The sequence below is a fragment of the Solanum tuberosum genome, unplaced genomic scaffold, assembly GCF_000226075.1.
Source record: "Solanum tuberosum cultivar DM 1-3 516 R44 unplaced genomic scaffold, SolTub_3.0 scf01241, whole genome shotgun sequence".
Classification (NCBI taxonomy): domain Eukaryota; kingdom Viridiplantae; phylum Streptophyta; class Magnoliopsida; order Solanales; family Solanaceae; genus Solanum; species Solanum tuberosum.
In genome coordinates this window covers 1-16,225 of record NW_006240147.1, presented here as the reverse complement: position 1 = coordinate 16,225, position 16,225 = coordinate 1, and the positions used below count along the sequence as shown (strand labels likewise).

At 35.6% G+C, this 16,225-nt stretch overlaps 1 protein-coding gene across 1 annotated transcript; it reads left to right on the top strand.

The window, feature by feature from the left end:
* Positions 1 to 2,715: 2,715 nt before the first annotated feature.
* LOC102601045 (protein odr-4 homolog) lies at positions 2,716 to 10,397 on the top strand. Its single transcript, XM_015305823.1, has 11 exons — positions 2,716 to 3,253; positions 3,335 to 3,547; positions 5,552 to 5,647; positions 5,928 to 6,016; positions 6,124 to 6,252; positions 7,302 to 7,416; positions 7,769 to 7,853; positions 7,971 to 8,080; positions 8,482 to 8,633; positions 9,091 to 9,187; positions 9,856 to 10,397. The coding sequence occupies exons 1-11, from the start codon at positions 3,173 to 3,175 to the stop codon at positions 10,168 to 10,170; spliced, it is 1,482 nt and encodes a 493-aa protein (XP_015161309.1). The 5' UTR covers positions 2,716 to 3,172; the 3' UTR covers positions 10,171 to 10,397.
* The last annotated feature ends 5,828 nt before the right edge of the window (positions 10,398 to 16,225 follow it).

Genomic DNA, 16,225 nt, shown 5'->3' with positions numbered 1-16,225 from the left:
TTCAATCTAATATTTCTCCTAAAATCAATTCTAAACTTAACCAAACCCTCTTAAAATTGAGATATAAACTCCAAAAGATATTTTCAATTATTTGTAGGAACAACCTATCCAAACTAATCGCAAACGAAAGAGCAGTCAATGATTCGTAGACTGCATAAAACTTGTATCAATAATTAATTAGACAAGTAATCTAATCGTAACAAATGAAGAGACATAATAAACTGCCAAATGAATTAAACTTGAATTAAAAATGTATTACACACATATTAAAGTTGAATTAGAAGCGAATTAAACATGAATGCAAAATGTAGCAAACGAAAGAGCATTCTGAAATTTGTAAACTGAATAAACTTGTATCAATAATGAATTAAACAAGTAATTCAATCATAACAAATCAACCAATAAACTGCAAAAGGAATTAACTTTTATTTAAAGTGCATTATACAAATATTAAAGTTGAATAAGAAGAGAGAATTATGCATGGATAAAAAATGTAACTAATGTAACACCTGACCATGATCTATAGAGTGAATTAAACTTATATCAATAATGAATTAAACAAGTAATCTAATAGTAACAAATAATAAACTACAAAAATGAATTAAATTTGCGTTAAAAAGTGTATTACACAATATTAAAAGTTGAATTAGAAGAGAAAATTAAACAATAGAAAAACGTAACTAACGGAAGACAAGACAATAATCTATAGACTGAATTAACTTGTATTATTCATGAATAAATATGTATTATATGTGTCTTATAAATTCTTTTGGTTTGTATCTCTAAGAACATGAGTGATGTTGCAAGATATATTGTGTCTATGTTATAAATGTATTACAAGTTTGTTACTTAAAATTTATCTACAAAAAAAAAAAGTTTGTTACTTAAATTATTTTCGTTGATATCAACTAAAAAAGGAGTGAAGTTTTGTAATATGTATTATGAATGTATTGTTCATGATTTTAATACAATTATGAAACATATCTAATACAACTTTAATACAATTGCGATTCAGTTTCATAAATTTCACCTTTTTCGAGTTTCAATCTAATATTCTCCTAAAATCAATTATAAACTTAACCAAACCCTCTTAAAATTGAGATATAAATTCCTAGCGACGTTTTCAATTATTTGTAGGAACTACCTATCCAAACTAATCACAAATTCGTAAAATTCAAATAATGAATTCAAAATTTGAAGCTTTATAATGACCATCAATGGTGAACTCTTGCTTCTATAATTTTAGAGATTTGAAATTTCTGCTTAAAAACGTGATTTTGTACAAATTTTTGGTCTTTCTGTTCCTCTTTTCATCTTGTTTTTGGGTAAAAATAGTGAAATATGGGCAAAAACTGATTTGAGGATATTTATATGAAAAGTTTAAAGAAGAATAAAAAAAAGAAGAGGAGGAAGATAAATAATGTCAGAGAAAGAGACTAAGAAGCAGAAGAGTAAAAAGAAAAATAGGAAAAAGGGCTGAGACGAAGAAGCAGAAGAATAAAAAGAAGAAGAGGAAAAAGGGCAGAAAAGAGGCGAAGACCGTACAATTTTCTTAATTCCAAAAAAATGTTATATTTAGTTAGAAAAATTATGTTGCCATATATGGTAAATATTTTTATAATATAGCATATGTATGTCATTTTACCCATAGTAAAATCAGCCAATATTTGGCCCATTTTCAATGACCAGCCCACTCTTCTTCTAAAAGAGAGGCCCAGACCCATTTTGTTATTCTTCAGTCCAACAAAACAAGATGCGCTCAATGTCGCGAACCCAACGAACAGTCTAATTCCCAATTTTATCTGTCATTTTGCTCTTTTCTCCTTCAATTTGTACTCTCCGCCTGCATAGCACGAGCTCGAAGACGCCTCAAGCTTCTCTACGGTAATATCCTTCTGATTTTCGATTTTCCTTTTCCAATTTCGTTCAAAATAGTACGAATTCGTTTATCCTCTAAGATTTTTGAATTTGGGATTCTCCCACATCGGTTCTAGGATAGAAATTCCCCTCAAATCTCTCCTATAAAAATCCCCTCTCTTCACGGAGACGGTTTGGATACCTAAGAGTACCCCTTTTAAGGTTTGGGAATTCGGAGTGTCTTCTCAACTCGCTGCCCGGAAAGAAAGAGGTAAATTCTTTCTTGTATCTTGCAGTAATTCACATCTTATGATTAAAATCGCGAAATGTTATTTTCTTTAGATTTGAACCTACCTTGGTTACTTCTTCTTATTCTTTCTTTCTTTGTATGTTAAATCGAAGAGATTCAATGGTCAAGACCGTCTTATTTTGATTCTGTTATCACTTCTAAGATGATCTCAGGCCTTGTAGTAAAAATTCCAGAAAAAAGAAAAGGGTTTCTGTTCGCATTTTGAGAACTAAAGTAGTCTATATTGACTTATAGCTATACTCCCTGTTGTGATGGCTAAACAACCCGAATAGGAATTTGTTTGTTTATTTTCTCTCTTCCTCGTGTATTAGTTTACACCTACCAATGTGTTTCCAAACCATGATTAAGAGAATGATTTGCTTTCTATGTGTCACTGTTTTATTTTGTTAAGTCAGTGACCAAAATGTTGAAGCACATACACATTTTAGTCAGGTCAGGTTACCGGCTTAGAGGCAAACATGGAGAAGTCCCACATTTAAAAAAAAGGATTGGGGAGACTAAAGAAGGAGTACTCAATAGAATTGAAATTTACACTTAGCTCATTCAATCAGATACTTGGGATTACCTCTGTTCTCCAAGAAGTGGTCGAAGATGAAATGTCATCAATTGATCTTCTTCTTCAAAAAAAAAGAAATGTCATCAATTGATTGCCAAAATAACCCCGCGGATAACTGTCACTTATTCGAAGAAGTTATCATACACCCGAAGATTACAAGTGATAACATCAGTGCTATATTCGTTACATAACGGGTTTGGGGATTTGTCTTTGTACTACCCCAAAATGTTGTTTAAGAGGTGAATAAAATTTGTAAACACCTATATTTGTAAGTCACACTAAAGTCTGTTACTTTTTATAAATTAAAAATAATATATATTTTTTATCAACACCCTAATTAGGATAGTGCAACTTATATTGGACCCTTTTCCGATTAGAGAAATTTCAATAAATAATAGTGGTGGTTCCATATCAGAGTGCAAAGCTCAAAGTGCAAAGAAAAGAAAGAGATGGTGAAAGTAGTAGTGGGAGAAGAAAGTCAGGTCAAATTAGCTGAAAATCGGCTTAGCAAATCTGGAGTCCCTTGTCAGGTATATTAGAAGAATAATAAATTCATGTATGAATGACCAAAGCTGTATATATATATATATAAGGATAATTTGTTTCAACAGGTAGGGCTTGTAATTGGGAATTTGAGTGGGAAATTAGATCGAGGATTCATATTCGATTTAATCCCAACACCGCTGAATGACAACGGTGAGCCGGCATGTTCCATAATTGGAGGGGCTAAAGATGATCGGAAAAAGGCATCCAAAGGGAAGTCGCTCCCTCATTCTTCCGCATTATTTATTGACAAAGATTGGCTTGCTGAACACGCTCGTCAGGTTCACTTTTTACCCTTCTCTATTTTATAATTACAAATTCACATTCTACAGCACTAGAATTATGTTAGGTTACTACTTCTCCTTTCTTACTTACTTCCACCCACTGCCAAATTGTGTGGAAGAATTTGTATGAACTACTCTGGAAATCCATGTATTTTATTTTTTTGATAACCATTATGTCTGGTCAAGCTTGCACACATCTTGATTAATTCCATAATTTTTCTACCTCCTCTCACTAGTAATATGTATTAGGTAATTTTGTCTACCAAGGCTACGTCAAATGAAAAGAAATCACCTAGTGTATTGTATCTACTGAGATTTGAACTTGAGACTTCATGGTTCTGAACTCACTTCATTGACCACTAGGTCACACCCTTGGTTGAGGGAGATCCATGTATTTTCCTCAAATGAATCTATGTGAGCCTATACTACTAGCCTGTTATTTGCATATTTCTATGTATTACATAAGGCAAAAAGTATATGAAAGCACCTAGTGTTCGCTAGGGACTTTGCTGCGAAGTGCAATTCAGGTGTGGGATTGGTTTAAAATAGGTGCATATGAAGAGAGAAAAAATGTGATACAACAACTATGACTCAGATCCAAACAAGTTGGGTAGGCTATATGAATCCTTGCAAACCATTTTTCTCCATTTCAATTCATTTCAGGACAACATTGAACAAAAGGAAAATATAAAAAACGAGTCCCCAAATAAGATTTTGTCCATTTCTTCCGCATTTGTTGATGTTTCTTCCGTTAAAGGAGATTCGAGAAAGGATGAAATAGGAAGACATGTTTCCAAACGTACCTTCGTTTAAGAGAATATTTTTTGTGTAGAAAGTTTCAAATTCGGGATCTTCTGCTATGCGAATTTCTTGAGAAATGAAGTCGAATGGTCCTTTGACCTTCGTTTGATTCCGCAAAAGCCGTAGCCCTTTAATTGCTTAGGGGAATCGGCCGAAGGCTCCGCAACATGTTGGTGAGCTTTTAGATCCAGCCAATAAAAAGTATATTCTAATCCTAACTGACATGTATGTTGTAAAGTCCATATTCATTTAGTTCAGAACCATTTTAAAATCTTTGATTCAGATGCTAAAATGTAGTCGCAAGTTTCCGGTATAGATTAGTGATTAGTTCTCGAATCCTAGATTTCTAATATTTATTCCTCTTCACAAACACATCATATATGATATCTTTTTTTTGGTGGTATCTAGTCATCTCTTGGGTTGTGTAAAAGAAAGAAACCATAGGTGTTCTGATGGGGCATCAACTCCAACTCAATCCCAGGAAGCTAGATGCTTAGTTGTTTTGTTTTGCTGAAATTTCCTACTCCTGATAGCATTGACAGTTTTTTGGGGCTCTGTTAGCTCCATGGTACTAGTTGATTTTTTTTGTAATAGAAGCTAACATGTTTTTTTTTGCTTCAAAACCCTATTGGCTTTTGCATTTGTAATTTGATACCTTCCAGTTGTAATATATCAATGACAATATCTTACTTCATCTAAAAAAAAATATGATATCTTTATTTGGTAAAAATCACCTATGATATCTTCTCACTGTCAAAATATCATGTTACTGGCTGTATATAATGTTAGTGCTGCCCTTTGCTTGACAGAGCTTGTGGGTGTTGAGGCGCATGTAGTAGCACCTTGATGCCTGCACCAACGTGCCTTTCATTTTCTGTGATGTCCGCAAACTATGCAACAGAAATGCTTCAACTGCTGCTATACTGTGTGATGCAAATACCTCTTCTATTTGACAAACTACCATATGTTTTCTCAACTCTGTAGCCTTGTATATGAACTTTGTTTGGAAGAATATTCAAATGGGTATAGTGGATTTAAGAAATATCTCTCTTCCTAACTATCTGGGTGTTGTGCTGGTAACTTGTCAATTGACACTAACTTCAGATTTCGTGGAAAAGGCCATCATAGTGAATCATCAAAAATATTATGAATCGTGTAAATCCTCTGTAGAGCTTATGCTTTAATATATGCATCTTTCAGGTTGGGAGAATGCTAGTGGGTGGCATGAAGGTGGTTGGCATCTATGTGTGGACCAATGAGAGCTCATTCAAAAATTCAACCATCACTCTTTGTCAGGTTTTACTATCATAACTTGAAGTCAACGCTATATTTTCTTCTCTGTACCCGAGGCTCTACCATAACTGCACTATTGTGTTATTTCTGGAATAGGAGGCTCTCATGTAGTAAGTCTCTGTTGTTATGCCTTTTACGGTGAAGTTAACTTACCTTCCAGAAAATGTTTAATGAAACATGAAACTTATAATTTCAATTACTCATAATTAGTTTTCGATGTTAACTTCTGTCATTATTTGTATTCTTGCTCTCTTTCTCACTTGCTTATGAAATAACTGTACAGGCTGCAAAAGCAGTTGCTGAAGCGGCCCCTTTGTTGGAAGTGGATTGGGATGAAAGATTGCTTGTGCACATTGGTTACAGTCCCTTGAGGTAATCTTGTCTAACTATGTGTTCTTATAATCAAATAGGCCCTTCCTTTTCAAAAACATATTCGAATCGTCCCTTATTGTTGATTTAAGAGATAAGATGTATTCCAGGTGGACATGTCGAAATTGCTCGTTGGCTTCAAATATTACATCAGGCAATTTACGACCTTGTGATTTCAAAATGGGAAAAATTCTGAGTACTCGTCAGGCATTCCGATGCACATATGACTTTGATTTGAGGTGAACTTTTGTTTGCTAGAATTGCTCATTTTTTAAATCATTCTTTGGTGTGTTGGACTGAACATGAGTTTTGATTTCATAGTGCCACATTTCAAACCAAAAAGGAAATTCCAACTATCTCAAGCAACTCATTTGTTCGTTATTTTAATTGCATGATTGTTTGTTAGGATATTTCTTTTTTGGCATGACAACATTGATAAGGAGGCAAAAACTTCCTCCCCGTTTTCCCTGGCACTAGAGAGGTTGGAGAAGTGCCATATTAATGTCGTTGAAGAACATTAGCCAAAATTGTGAGTGAAAAATGGCTTGTCTCAAATATTGGGCAACTTTCGTTGTTGAGCTATTGGCTTGTATCACACTATGGCTTTTGGTTATTTTTCTGCACTAGTATGACAGAAGAAAGAAAGAAAGAAATCTTTTTTTCGGGGGGTGGGGAGGGGGTGGTGGTGGGTGATGGGTGAGTAGGCCTTTTTGATCAAGTGGTATGCAATAAAACTGTTCAACATTTCCTTTGGTTGGTTGCAGCCATTTTATATTAGTTAGGGTCATTTTGTCGTAATAAAGGTGTGATTGGAAAACTATTATCCCTCCATGTTATGATGAACTGGAGGTTGCATCTAGAGTAGATCCTTTCTCTTCTTTGTTTTGTAGCTTTGCACTTCCTTTTCTTGTGATCCCTATATGGTATATCTCCCCACACAAGCTTAGTAAACCCACTGTACCAGTGGAAACAATTCAGTTTTGAGACTTTCATAAAATAGAGATATGTCAAATATGATATTTTCTGCCAGAATCATGGCTCTTAATGACTGTTGTGCATCCAGGACTTTGTGTTACCATCCCCTCGTTTATGTTCGCAAAAACGATTCATTTCAAACTTGTGCTACCTTGTTAGTACCGACATATAACTCATGAAGTGTTTTCCCTAGTCCTACCTTTTATTTTTAATTACTCAAATCAATTATGTTTGTTTATTCTTTTTACTGAATTTCTTAGAGATCTCAGAGAAATTCAGAAAAACGTCTCACGATTGAGCAACATGTTTCCAGGTTGCCCATATACCAGGGTTCAAGTAGCAAAAGATTAGTTGACATTCTTCATCATGGCATTTCAATTCATGCCAAAGAGCTTAAAGGTGCCAAAGCATTGATTGATGGGAAATTGGTAATGAACTCTAGACTTGTGGCATGAGTCTAGATCAACCACTATTTTTAAACTTGGATGGTAGTTTTCCTCTTAAAGCATCCTCATGGCCACTCCTTATGATTTCACTACCTCATGTTGCAACTTGTTTTTTCTCTTTCTTACATTTTAATTAATAATTGCTAAAAGAAAATTTTTACTCTAAACAGTGCTAGCTCTTGAGTAGTGACATATCAAATGGGCCTTAAAATATGATATAGGCTGCTACTCTATACTTGATTTGCATGCTTTTGTCCTCTATCAAAATATGAGCCCGGTCTCTTTCCTTAGTTATTATGTTTGACAATTTTCACCTTTTTTCTTTCATTTCTAGGCAAATGAGGATGAGCAATTTGATTTAGGTGGTGTACATGATGTTGAATTTCTCCTACCTTTCATGGAAGATAAGTATTTGGAAGGTCTGTAAACATTCTCCAATTTACACAATTGGCCTTTCTTTTGAAGTTGATGAAGTGAGTTAGTTGCTATACAGTAATTATTTTCTTTCTGTCATTCATTTCCTTTTTATTGTGAAGTATACAGCCAAAAAGAGATTACAGGTCTTCTAGTCTTCAGCGGCTCTGTCTGCTCCTATGCTTACTCAAATTCGAAGGAACCATCTTCTCAAGCTTTGGCTGACATAAAGGTATTTTAACTTTGCATTTGATGTTGTTTGTTCCCTACATTAAGAACTAAAAGTTCAGTAAATCTGTTCTTACTTATCTGTTGCATTCATGGATGTTAAGATGTTCTATTAGATTTCAGTCCATTTGTTGGGCTTCAAAAAGCCATATTATCAGAGCATATTAGACGGATTACTCGAAGCAGAGAGATTCATTTGTATTTTCTCCATAAGATCACAGGCATCGTACACCTGGTTCTGGATTTAACAGTGATTTTTATATCAAAAAGGGAATATTTTACTATTTGGGTTAGAGTGAACTTGGTTTTAGCTTACATTTGTTCTGCATAATGCTAGAACGTAGATCCTGGTTGTCTTAAGGATTTTTTTCTCCAGCATTTAACATCTGGCTTCTTGGTGTTTAGGAAGACATAATTAAGAGTCTAAGAAGCAGGTTAGATATCATGTGTGATGAGGCAGACAGGAAATCAGATTCTAAAGAGGACAGAACTGAAGAGAGCAACAACCAGATATTAAGTGGGAGTGCAGTTCTGCAACTTGATTTACAGTTACAGAGGTATAACATAGTGTAATGGTATCTATTCTCTCCTCTAGATGTCCAGATTTAACCCTGCACACTTATTTTTCACAATAGCATCGACATCTGTTTGCAAAATTCTCTAGTTTTTTTTTTTTTCTGGTACGGACTTTAGTATTTTAATGAGATTTAATTGTGTCTTTATAAACTTTATTCAAAATTGAGGATTTGATACTTCCTCCATTTTTCTGATGAAATTTGATACTTCCTCTACCATATTCTTATTGAGAACTACAAGAGTAATTTTGTCACTGGTCTTATGACTAAGGGTGCTTATGGCTCGGTTCGGCCCGGTTTATCGGTTTGTAAATATGCTAAATGTATTTCATTTTGCTAAACAACTTTGAAGTTATTACACTTTGACCTTTATCGTTAACTGGACGGTAGCAGTTGGCTTGTTAGCGATGCTGAAATGGTTTACTTTCTTTTTAAACAGAAAACATTGCAGTATGTCATTTCCTCGAAGAGTATTTTTACCCTGGCTGGCTGATACATTCCTCTGTGACTATATACAACCATCTGAATCATTTGAGGTGAGTTAGTTGCACCCTTTAAATTCTTTGGTGAAGCAAATTATACTACACTCAGCCGTATTTCTTTTATTTGTCTTCCATTAAACATAAATGACATTTTTTCCTTATATTATGTTGTTTTCTTGCCTTAAAGCAAAGAAGTTACGCCTTTGATGTAGAAAGGTTGTTGGAATAGGCACTACTTCAAAGTCCTGTAACTATACTGAAGCTGCAGGCACTTTTGTCTTTGCGTGTTTGCAGCTCTAAAAGACAAACACACGAGTGTGGTTATAGAATACATGATTCTTGTACATTTTTTCAGTAGGTGTTTCACCTCAAGGAATGTGTTTCTTGTGCCAATTTATTCATTTTTAGGATTAAAAGTTGTCAAGAAAATCTAATACCTCTCTATAATGGTTGTCGTACTGAAGGAAGCTCCTTCCTTGATCTCACTTGCTGAGTTCTTTAATGGAACATTTTGTTGTCTCTCTGTGATAATTGTATATGCGGCCGTACATTAAATGTGCAGTTGATCTGCCTTGGCAATTAAGTTGTCTATTTGGTACAGAAGTGGTTTGAGCAGTATTTGTTAAGACATTGTTTACCTTATTACTCAATGCAACTAAATATATTGGTAATTTTGAGATTATGATTTCAACTCAACTCTGATGTGTGGTACTTTGAGTTAGGTTCTCGTGGATCATTTTGCGGAGCTCATGTCTCTAGAGTTCCCAAGTATTTCTTCAAAAATCTTGGAGCCTGAAGGTGAAGCTCCTGCATTGGTATTATCCACCACAAAATCATTTCGGGAGGTGTCAACCCCGTATGCTTTACTACCTAAGTCAGACGATTCACTCTCAAATCAAAATAGAGCTGCTACAATCTTGAGAAGTGACCAGAAATCGACAAACCCAGCTGGTTTTAACTTCATGATAGCTGTTTTAGTTCTTGTTGTATCAGTTGTGGTTGGGTTTGTGGTATGTTTTGTTAGGTCATCATCCTAGGGAACACGGATGGTACGAACAAAAAATATGTTTAGATCAAATCTGATGATACTGTCTCATGCATATACCAACTACTAAGGCCATCATTTACAATTCTACACCGACTCCAAATAATTTATTTTGGTGATAAATTCTACCATAGTACAAGTGTGGGTATACTATGTGTTATCAACATGTCTGTTTTTGATAATTATTTTTATTTATCTATGGCATTTTGGTCATTTCAACTCACAACATTCGTTCCATTTAATTATATATATATATTCTATATTACCTTAAAAGCAAATATCTCTAACTTAGGTTGTGACTTTTTCGATGAGTTGTGACTTTTATGATAAGTTGTGACTTTTTTCAAAGGGTTGTGATTTTCCAATGAGTTGGGACTTTTTCAAAGAGTTAGAACATTTTCAACAAGTTGTGACTTTTCCAAAGGCTTGTGACTTTTTGGAAAGATCATGATTTTTCAGATAAGACACAAAAAATACTTGTTCATATTACCTTGTTGATTATAAATAGAGGGGGTTCGTCTCCTTTTCAACCACAATTTTTTTTTTAATCTTCTATTCTTCTTCTTGAATTTTAAAAAATTTCGTGATTTATTGTCGTTGGGTGAGTTCAAAGTTTAGTGGAATATGAGGTACCCCTATTTTGATGAACTAAATTGTATTATCCTAAGAAAGTATATTATTTTAACCTCGAGTACTTGTGGAAAATAATTCTGATGATATACTAATTATTTTTTTCTTAGTATATACATTAATATGTAAGGTTCCAATATATGAAGTTAACATGATGTAGTCTAAATTCATTTGTTTTTGTTAACAATTTCTCTTGTGATGTAGATATATGCTTCTGAATATGTTTTTCAAAAAATATTAAACTTCTCAAAAGTTAGAGAATTGTCACGATTTGTTTTTTGATGCTCAATACAAAAGAATAACTTTATTTATCAATGCTACTTATGTGATTCAGATTGTCACGAAGTTTGCTTCAAAATAATTACTACTAAATAAACATTGCCCTTTTGTTTTATTGATTTACTATTTCTTAATATTTAAGTATTTTTTACAAAGAAAAATTTATATGACTTGTAATAACGCTAGTTGAAATTTGTATTAGTTTAATTTTTATTGTAGTCTAAATTCATTTGTTTTTTGTTAACAATTTCTCTTGTGATGTAGATATATGCTTCTGAATATCTTTTTTCAAAATTATTAAACTTTTCAAGAGTTAGAAAATTATCACGATTTGTTTTTTTGATGCCCAAGACAAAAGATTTACTTTATTTATTAATGCTACTTATGTGATTTAGATTGTCAGGAAGTTTGCTTCAAAATATTTATTACTATATGTTTATTGCCCTTTTGTTTTACTGATGTGAGGAGATTGTGTTCGTGAGCCATTCCTGTTGTTAAGGTCTATTGGAGGCATCATCTCATCGAGGAGGCTACCTGGGAGACCAAGCAGGAGATGCAAGAGCAGTTTCCCGACATGTTTGAGCCTTTAGGTACTTCTTGATCCTTACTTTCGCAAACGAAAGTCCTTTTTAGTAGTGGATGTTGTAATGACCCTCCTGGTCATTTCTATGATTTGCCTTTTGTGTGTCGTTTAGAGCGTTCCTGTAGCGACCCCAAGTCATTTATGACTTGCTGGGACTGACAGTTCGGTCACCTGGTCGTTCGTTTGGTTATTGTGCGAGTTTTAGTGTTTTTAGAGCTTATGAACCTAGAACGATCATTTTCGATAAAAAATTCAAGAAGAAGACTTCTGAATCCAATTCTGACGATTCCATCAGCTTCGGAAGGGCCATTTTAGACTAGTTGCATGGTCGGCATGACTCTCGAGGTTTTCAGTGTGAGTCGGTGCGATTATGCATTTTAACTTTAAGTTTAAGCTTAAGTTTGACTTTAGTCAACATTTTGAGCAAACGCGCTCGGATGAGAATTCTGTTAGCGCTTTTAGCTCCAGAATATCGTGTTTGGTCTAGATTGAACCTCCTTTATTATCTCGAGGATTCCAAAAAAAATTCAAGCCCTTTTGTGATTTTTGACTTAAAATGACGGTTGGGTGTGGGATCCACTTTTTGTCAAGATGACCACGTATGAAAATTTTGACTGCGCCATTGAGCCCGAAATATCAAATTTGGTATGGTTGCATATATCTTTTGAGTGCACGGGGTTCCGAACGAGTTCGGAGAGCCCCGTCGGAGTTTTTAAGTTTCCGAAAAATGTTGAAAATTTGGTGTATTTAAGCAGAAAAATCAGCACTTTCTCAGCCAATTAAGGCGATTCAAAGTGCGGGAGCTTCGTTGTGTTATGGATTTTCTGTAGACTGATCATAAGTTGTTGGGTGCACGTCATTCAACGTAAAAATCGTGATAAACCAGTCTGCTGTAAGCCTTTTTCGAGTTTCTATTCTTGGCTTTCTTGAATTGGTGATATCTTGCTCATTTTAGCTCGATTTTGGGTGATTTGAAGTCCCACGTGTCGAGAATTATTGAGGCTATGTCGTGGAGTATTCATGGACTGCAAGGCACCCTTTGATTTTTGTAAATTCCGAGTTTAGCTTGTTGCATGCTTTCATCTTAAGTTGGTTAAGTGTGGGTTTTCTTGCATGTTGGGTTTTGCAACATTTTAAACCCCGAATTGTGTTCCATTTTGAAACACAAGTTTGGGGTACTGTTTTGGGTCTCTTGGCGGAGTCAAATCCAGACAGTTCGATGCAGGTTTCACAATTCCCGTTTCAACTCCAAAATTGACTCATCTCCGTTTGCTGTGATTTTGGTGTCTAAACGACCGTACTAACGTTGTGATCCTATATTTGATAGAGTGACAACGTTCAAAGACCGTTTGGGAAGGAAAAGCTCCGGCAAAGTGATTTGGAGCCGCGCGGTCGGCTTAAAGGGAGGCTACGACTTCCTTTCTATTAGATTGAACTTAATTGTGTAAAACCATGTGGATTGGAGTGAATTGGGGGTGGGTACCAGTCACTTACTTTATTTTGATTAGATACCTTGTGCTAGGATTGATTGACCATATTTCGGGTGTAGTACCATGCTAGACGGGTTAGTAGAATTTCATGCTTATGTGTTAAATGCTATTGTATGCTTATATGCTATGTGTTGTATGTTTTGTTCATTGTCAACTATAAGAATGGTGTCCTTAGTCTAGGTTAGGCTAGCATTGCCTTAGACTTATGACCAGTGTGGGCTGGATAGCCTTGACGTTCTGCTGACCTCGTTCGGATGACTTAGCTCCTTGTAGATTGGAGTAGCAGACTTGAGTCTTATAGTTTGAGCCTGAGATTAGGCGCTATCGTTGCTTGTTGCACTTATGTATCTTCTCCCCCTAATTCTGTGGTTCCTACGTTGTTCTCGGAGGTTCGGTGCATCACTAGAGGCGTGGGATTGAGATAGTATAAGGTTGGAGCTTTTTCTGTGATTTCTTGGAGTGGACGGCGTTCCACGATAGATGTTGTTGGATTGGATCCTATTGGAGATACCATCACCCTCAGGGTCGTTCTTTCTAGCTGGGCTGGGAGCGTATCGCTGGCTAAGTGACTCGGTGATTTCGGTGATCGCCCCCGGGCCTCTCTTTCTAGCTGGGCTAGGAGTGTGCTGATGGCTGGGTGTCCCCGGGTCGCTCTTTCTAGCTGGGCTGGGAGCTGACTGCATGGTAGGATGACTCACGATAGCTACCTTATCCTCAGGTCTCTCTTTCTAGCTGGGCTGGGAGTGGACTATATGGTTGGGTGCCCCCTAGGGTCACTCTTTCTAGCAGGGCTGGGAGTGCACTGCTGGCTGGGTGGAGTCTAATGGGTTATCTTGGTTACTTTGGGCTGGGAGCCCGGTTTTCTTCTTTCTCAGTAGACTTAGCTATTATGTGTACTTGTCGGACTTATGGGGGTCCGTTCAGGTTTTATTTAAACTTGCGCACGAGTGTACCTTCTGGGCTTATGGGGGTCCAGTTAGGTTTAGTTCAGTTGTAGTTAGTTTACTTCTGGTATGCTCGCGTGCTTTCTTTTCATATCCGTTTTGACCTCTCTGTGTCTAGATTCTATCCTTTCTTATTGTTTTTATCTCTTTTTTGCTCAGTCGACCTTTGATGCCTACTAAGTACTTGTTTTTTGGTACTCATGCTACACTCTGCATCTATTTCGTGATGTAGGTCCCAGTACCAGTTACTAGCGGTGATTAGTTCCAGCCTTCTTTTGCAGCTGTGATTCGGAGATGAGGGTGAGCACTTGGCATTTTGGGTTTGTCCTGTCTCCTTGTTTTGCTTAGCTAGTCTTATTGCTTTTGAGACACACTTTGTTGTGGTCCACTTTTGGGACTTGTACTCTTTATTAGACAGCTCTGTACTAGTGACTTCCAGGTTCTGGGAGGGATCTATGTATGCATTTATTTTGGTTTGCTTCCGCCTTGTTGTCCCTTTTTAGATTATTATTTTCGCTAGTTTCTGCCTTACGCTCATTGCTTAATGTTTTGGGTTACGGGTTGGCTTACCCACTGGTGGGGTATAGTAGATGCCATCAACTCGAGAAATCGGATAGTGACAAGTGGATCGTCATCTCCTTCAGTATGACATGTTAAACCAGGTTTGCACGAATTATATTTTCTTCTGACAGCTTTTTCCAAACTTTGCAATACACGAAGTGGATTACGTCAAAATAGGACGCAACATAATGTGAAACTTTTTCTTAGCAGCAAACTGGACATAGTCTAAAGAGGAATATCAAACTCTTAGGACGCGAGTTGAGGAGCGACTTCCACCACAATCAAACCACATCCCAATCATTAGGAGTGTGGGTTTTTCTTAGGTTTAATAGTTTCAGTTTTGCCCTCTGTGAAATTTTCAACTCTCACCGAATGCAAATTTTCAAATTCGAGTGACAATACACCTAGAGCTTTGGAAGTTATGTCCATGTAAGTTCTTACCTATGAGTGTGAAGGGCCCCGTTTTCATAGTTGAGATGTTTGCAAGCCTCTTTTCCACACTCATTTCATTTGTCCCTCATCCTTGAGCTAAAGGGATTTTTGCATATGAGATTTCCTTTTCAACTGATTGAGTCGAACTACAAATAGTCTGATTTCAAAGTTTAGGAATGTGTAGGCGGGTTCGGTGTTGAAAACTCGACTGTATTCCAATAAACCACTTCTCACTCCATTCTCGAGCTTTTCGGTCTCTCCATACTTCGACACCGAAATAGCTTTTGGAATTCTTTGAAAATCGTGCTTAAAATCAAGCTTTTCGAACTACTAGTGGCTTGAGTTCTCATGTAATCTGAGATAAGTAGGAAACCCAATACTAGGGTCCAGCCATAATTCTTCAAAAAATCCTTAACGTTCGCCGTTCCGAAGAGATGAATTAGTGGTCGGACAAAATTGGATTCGTCAATTTCGTTTGCCTTGAATATCTTTCATCGATCCTAAGCAAACGAGGGGCAGTTGTTGATACCCAATTTTGACCCTCCCCAATTTAATTAATTTTCAAGCTTCTTCAATTTCAAACAATTTGAAATAATTGTTTTAAAAAATCAAAAATATTTTCAAAAGTATTATTCATGATAATTTTGTCATTTTTCCTATAAAATAATTTCTATATATTTATAATATAAAGTTTCATATATTATTACTTTGAATAAATATTTGGAAGAGATTTTTACCTAAAATTATGTTCAAATTAAGTACGCATTTTATTTCCTTTAAGATGATTAATTCGTTAGGCTTATAAATGATCTTTTCATCTCAAAATAATTATTTTGTGTTGTCGAAGTTAAGAAGTTTAAATAAATTAATTAGATTTATAATTTATCTCGTTGCTGTTTTGTCGAATTTGAACTAAAACAATTGGAATTTGGTGAAAATGTGAACCAAAAGACCTATTCCTCTTGAAATTCTTCTAAGGGAAAATTACGCGGTTAAGAAAACTTGTACTAGTTAATTAGTCATTATAGCTATAGTTCATTTTAAATATCACTCGGCACCAAATTTAAGTCACAATTAGCTAAGGAGCCTAATTAAATTTATTCTTGTGGGTATATGTGAAATTTCCCC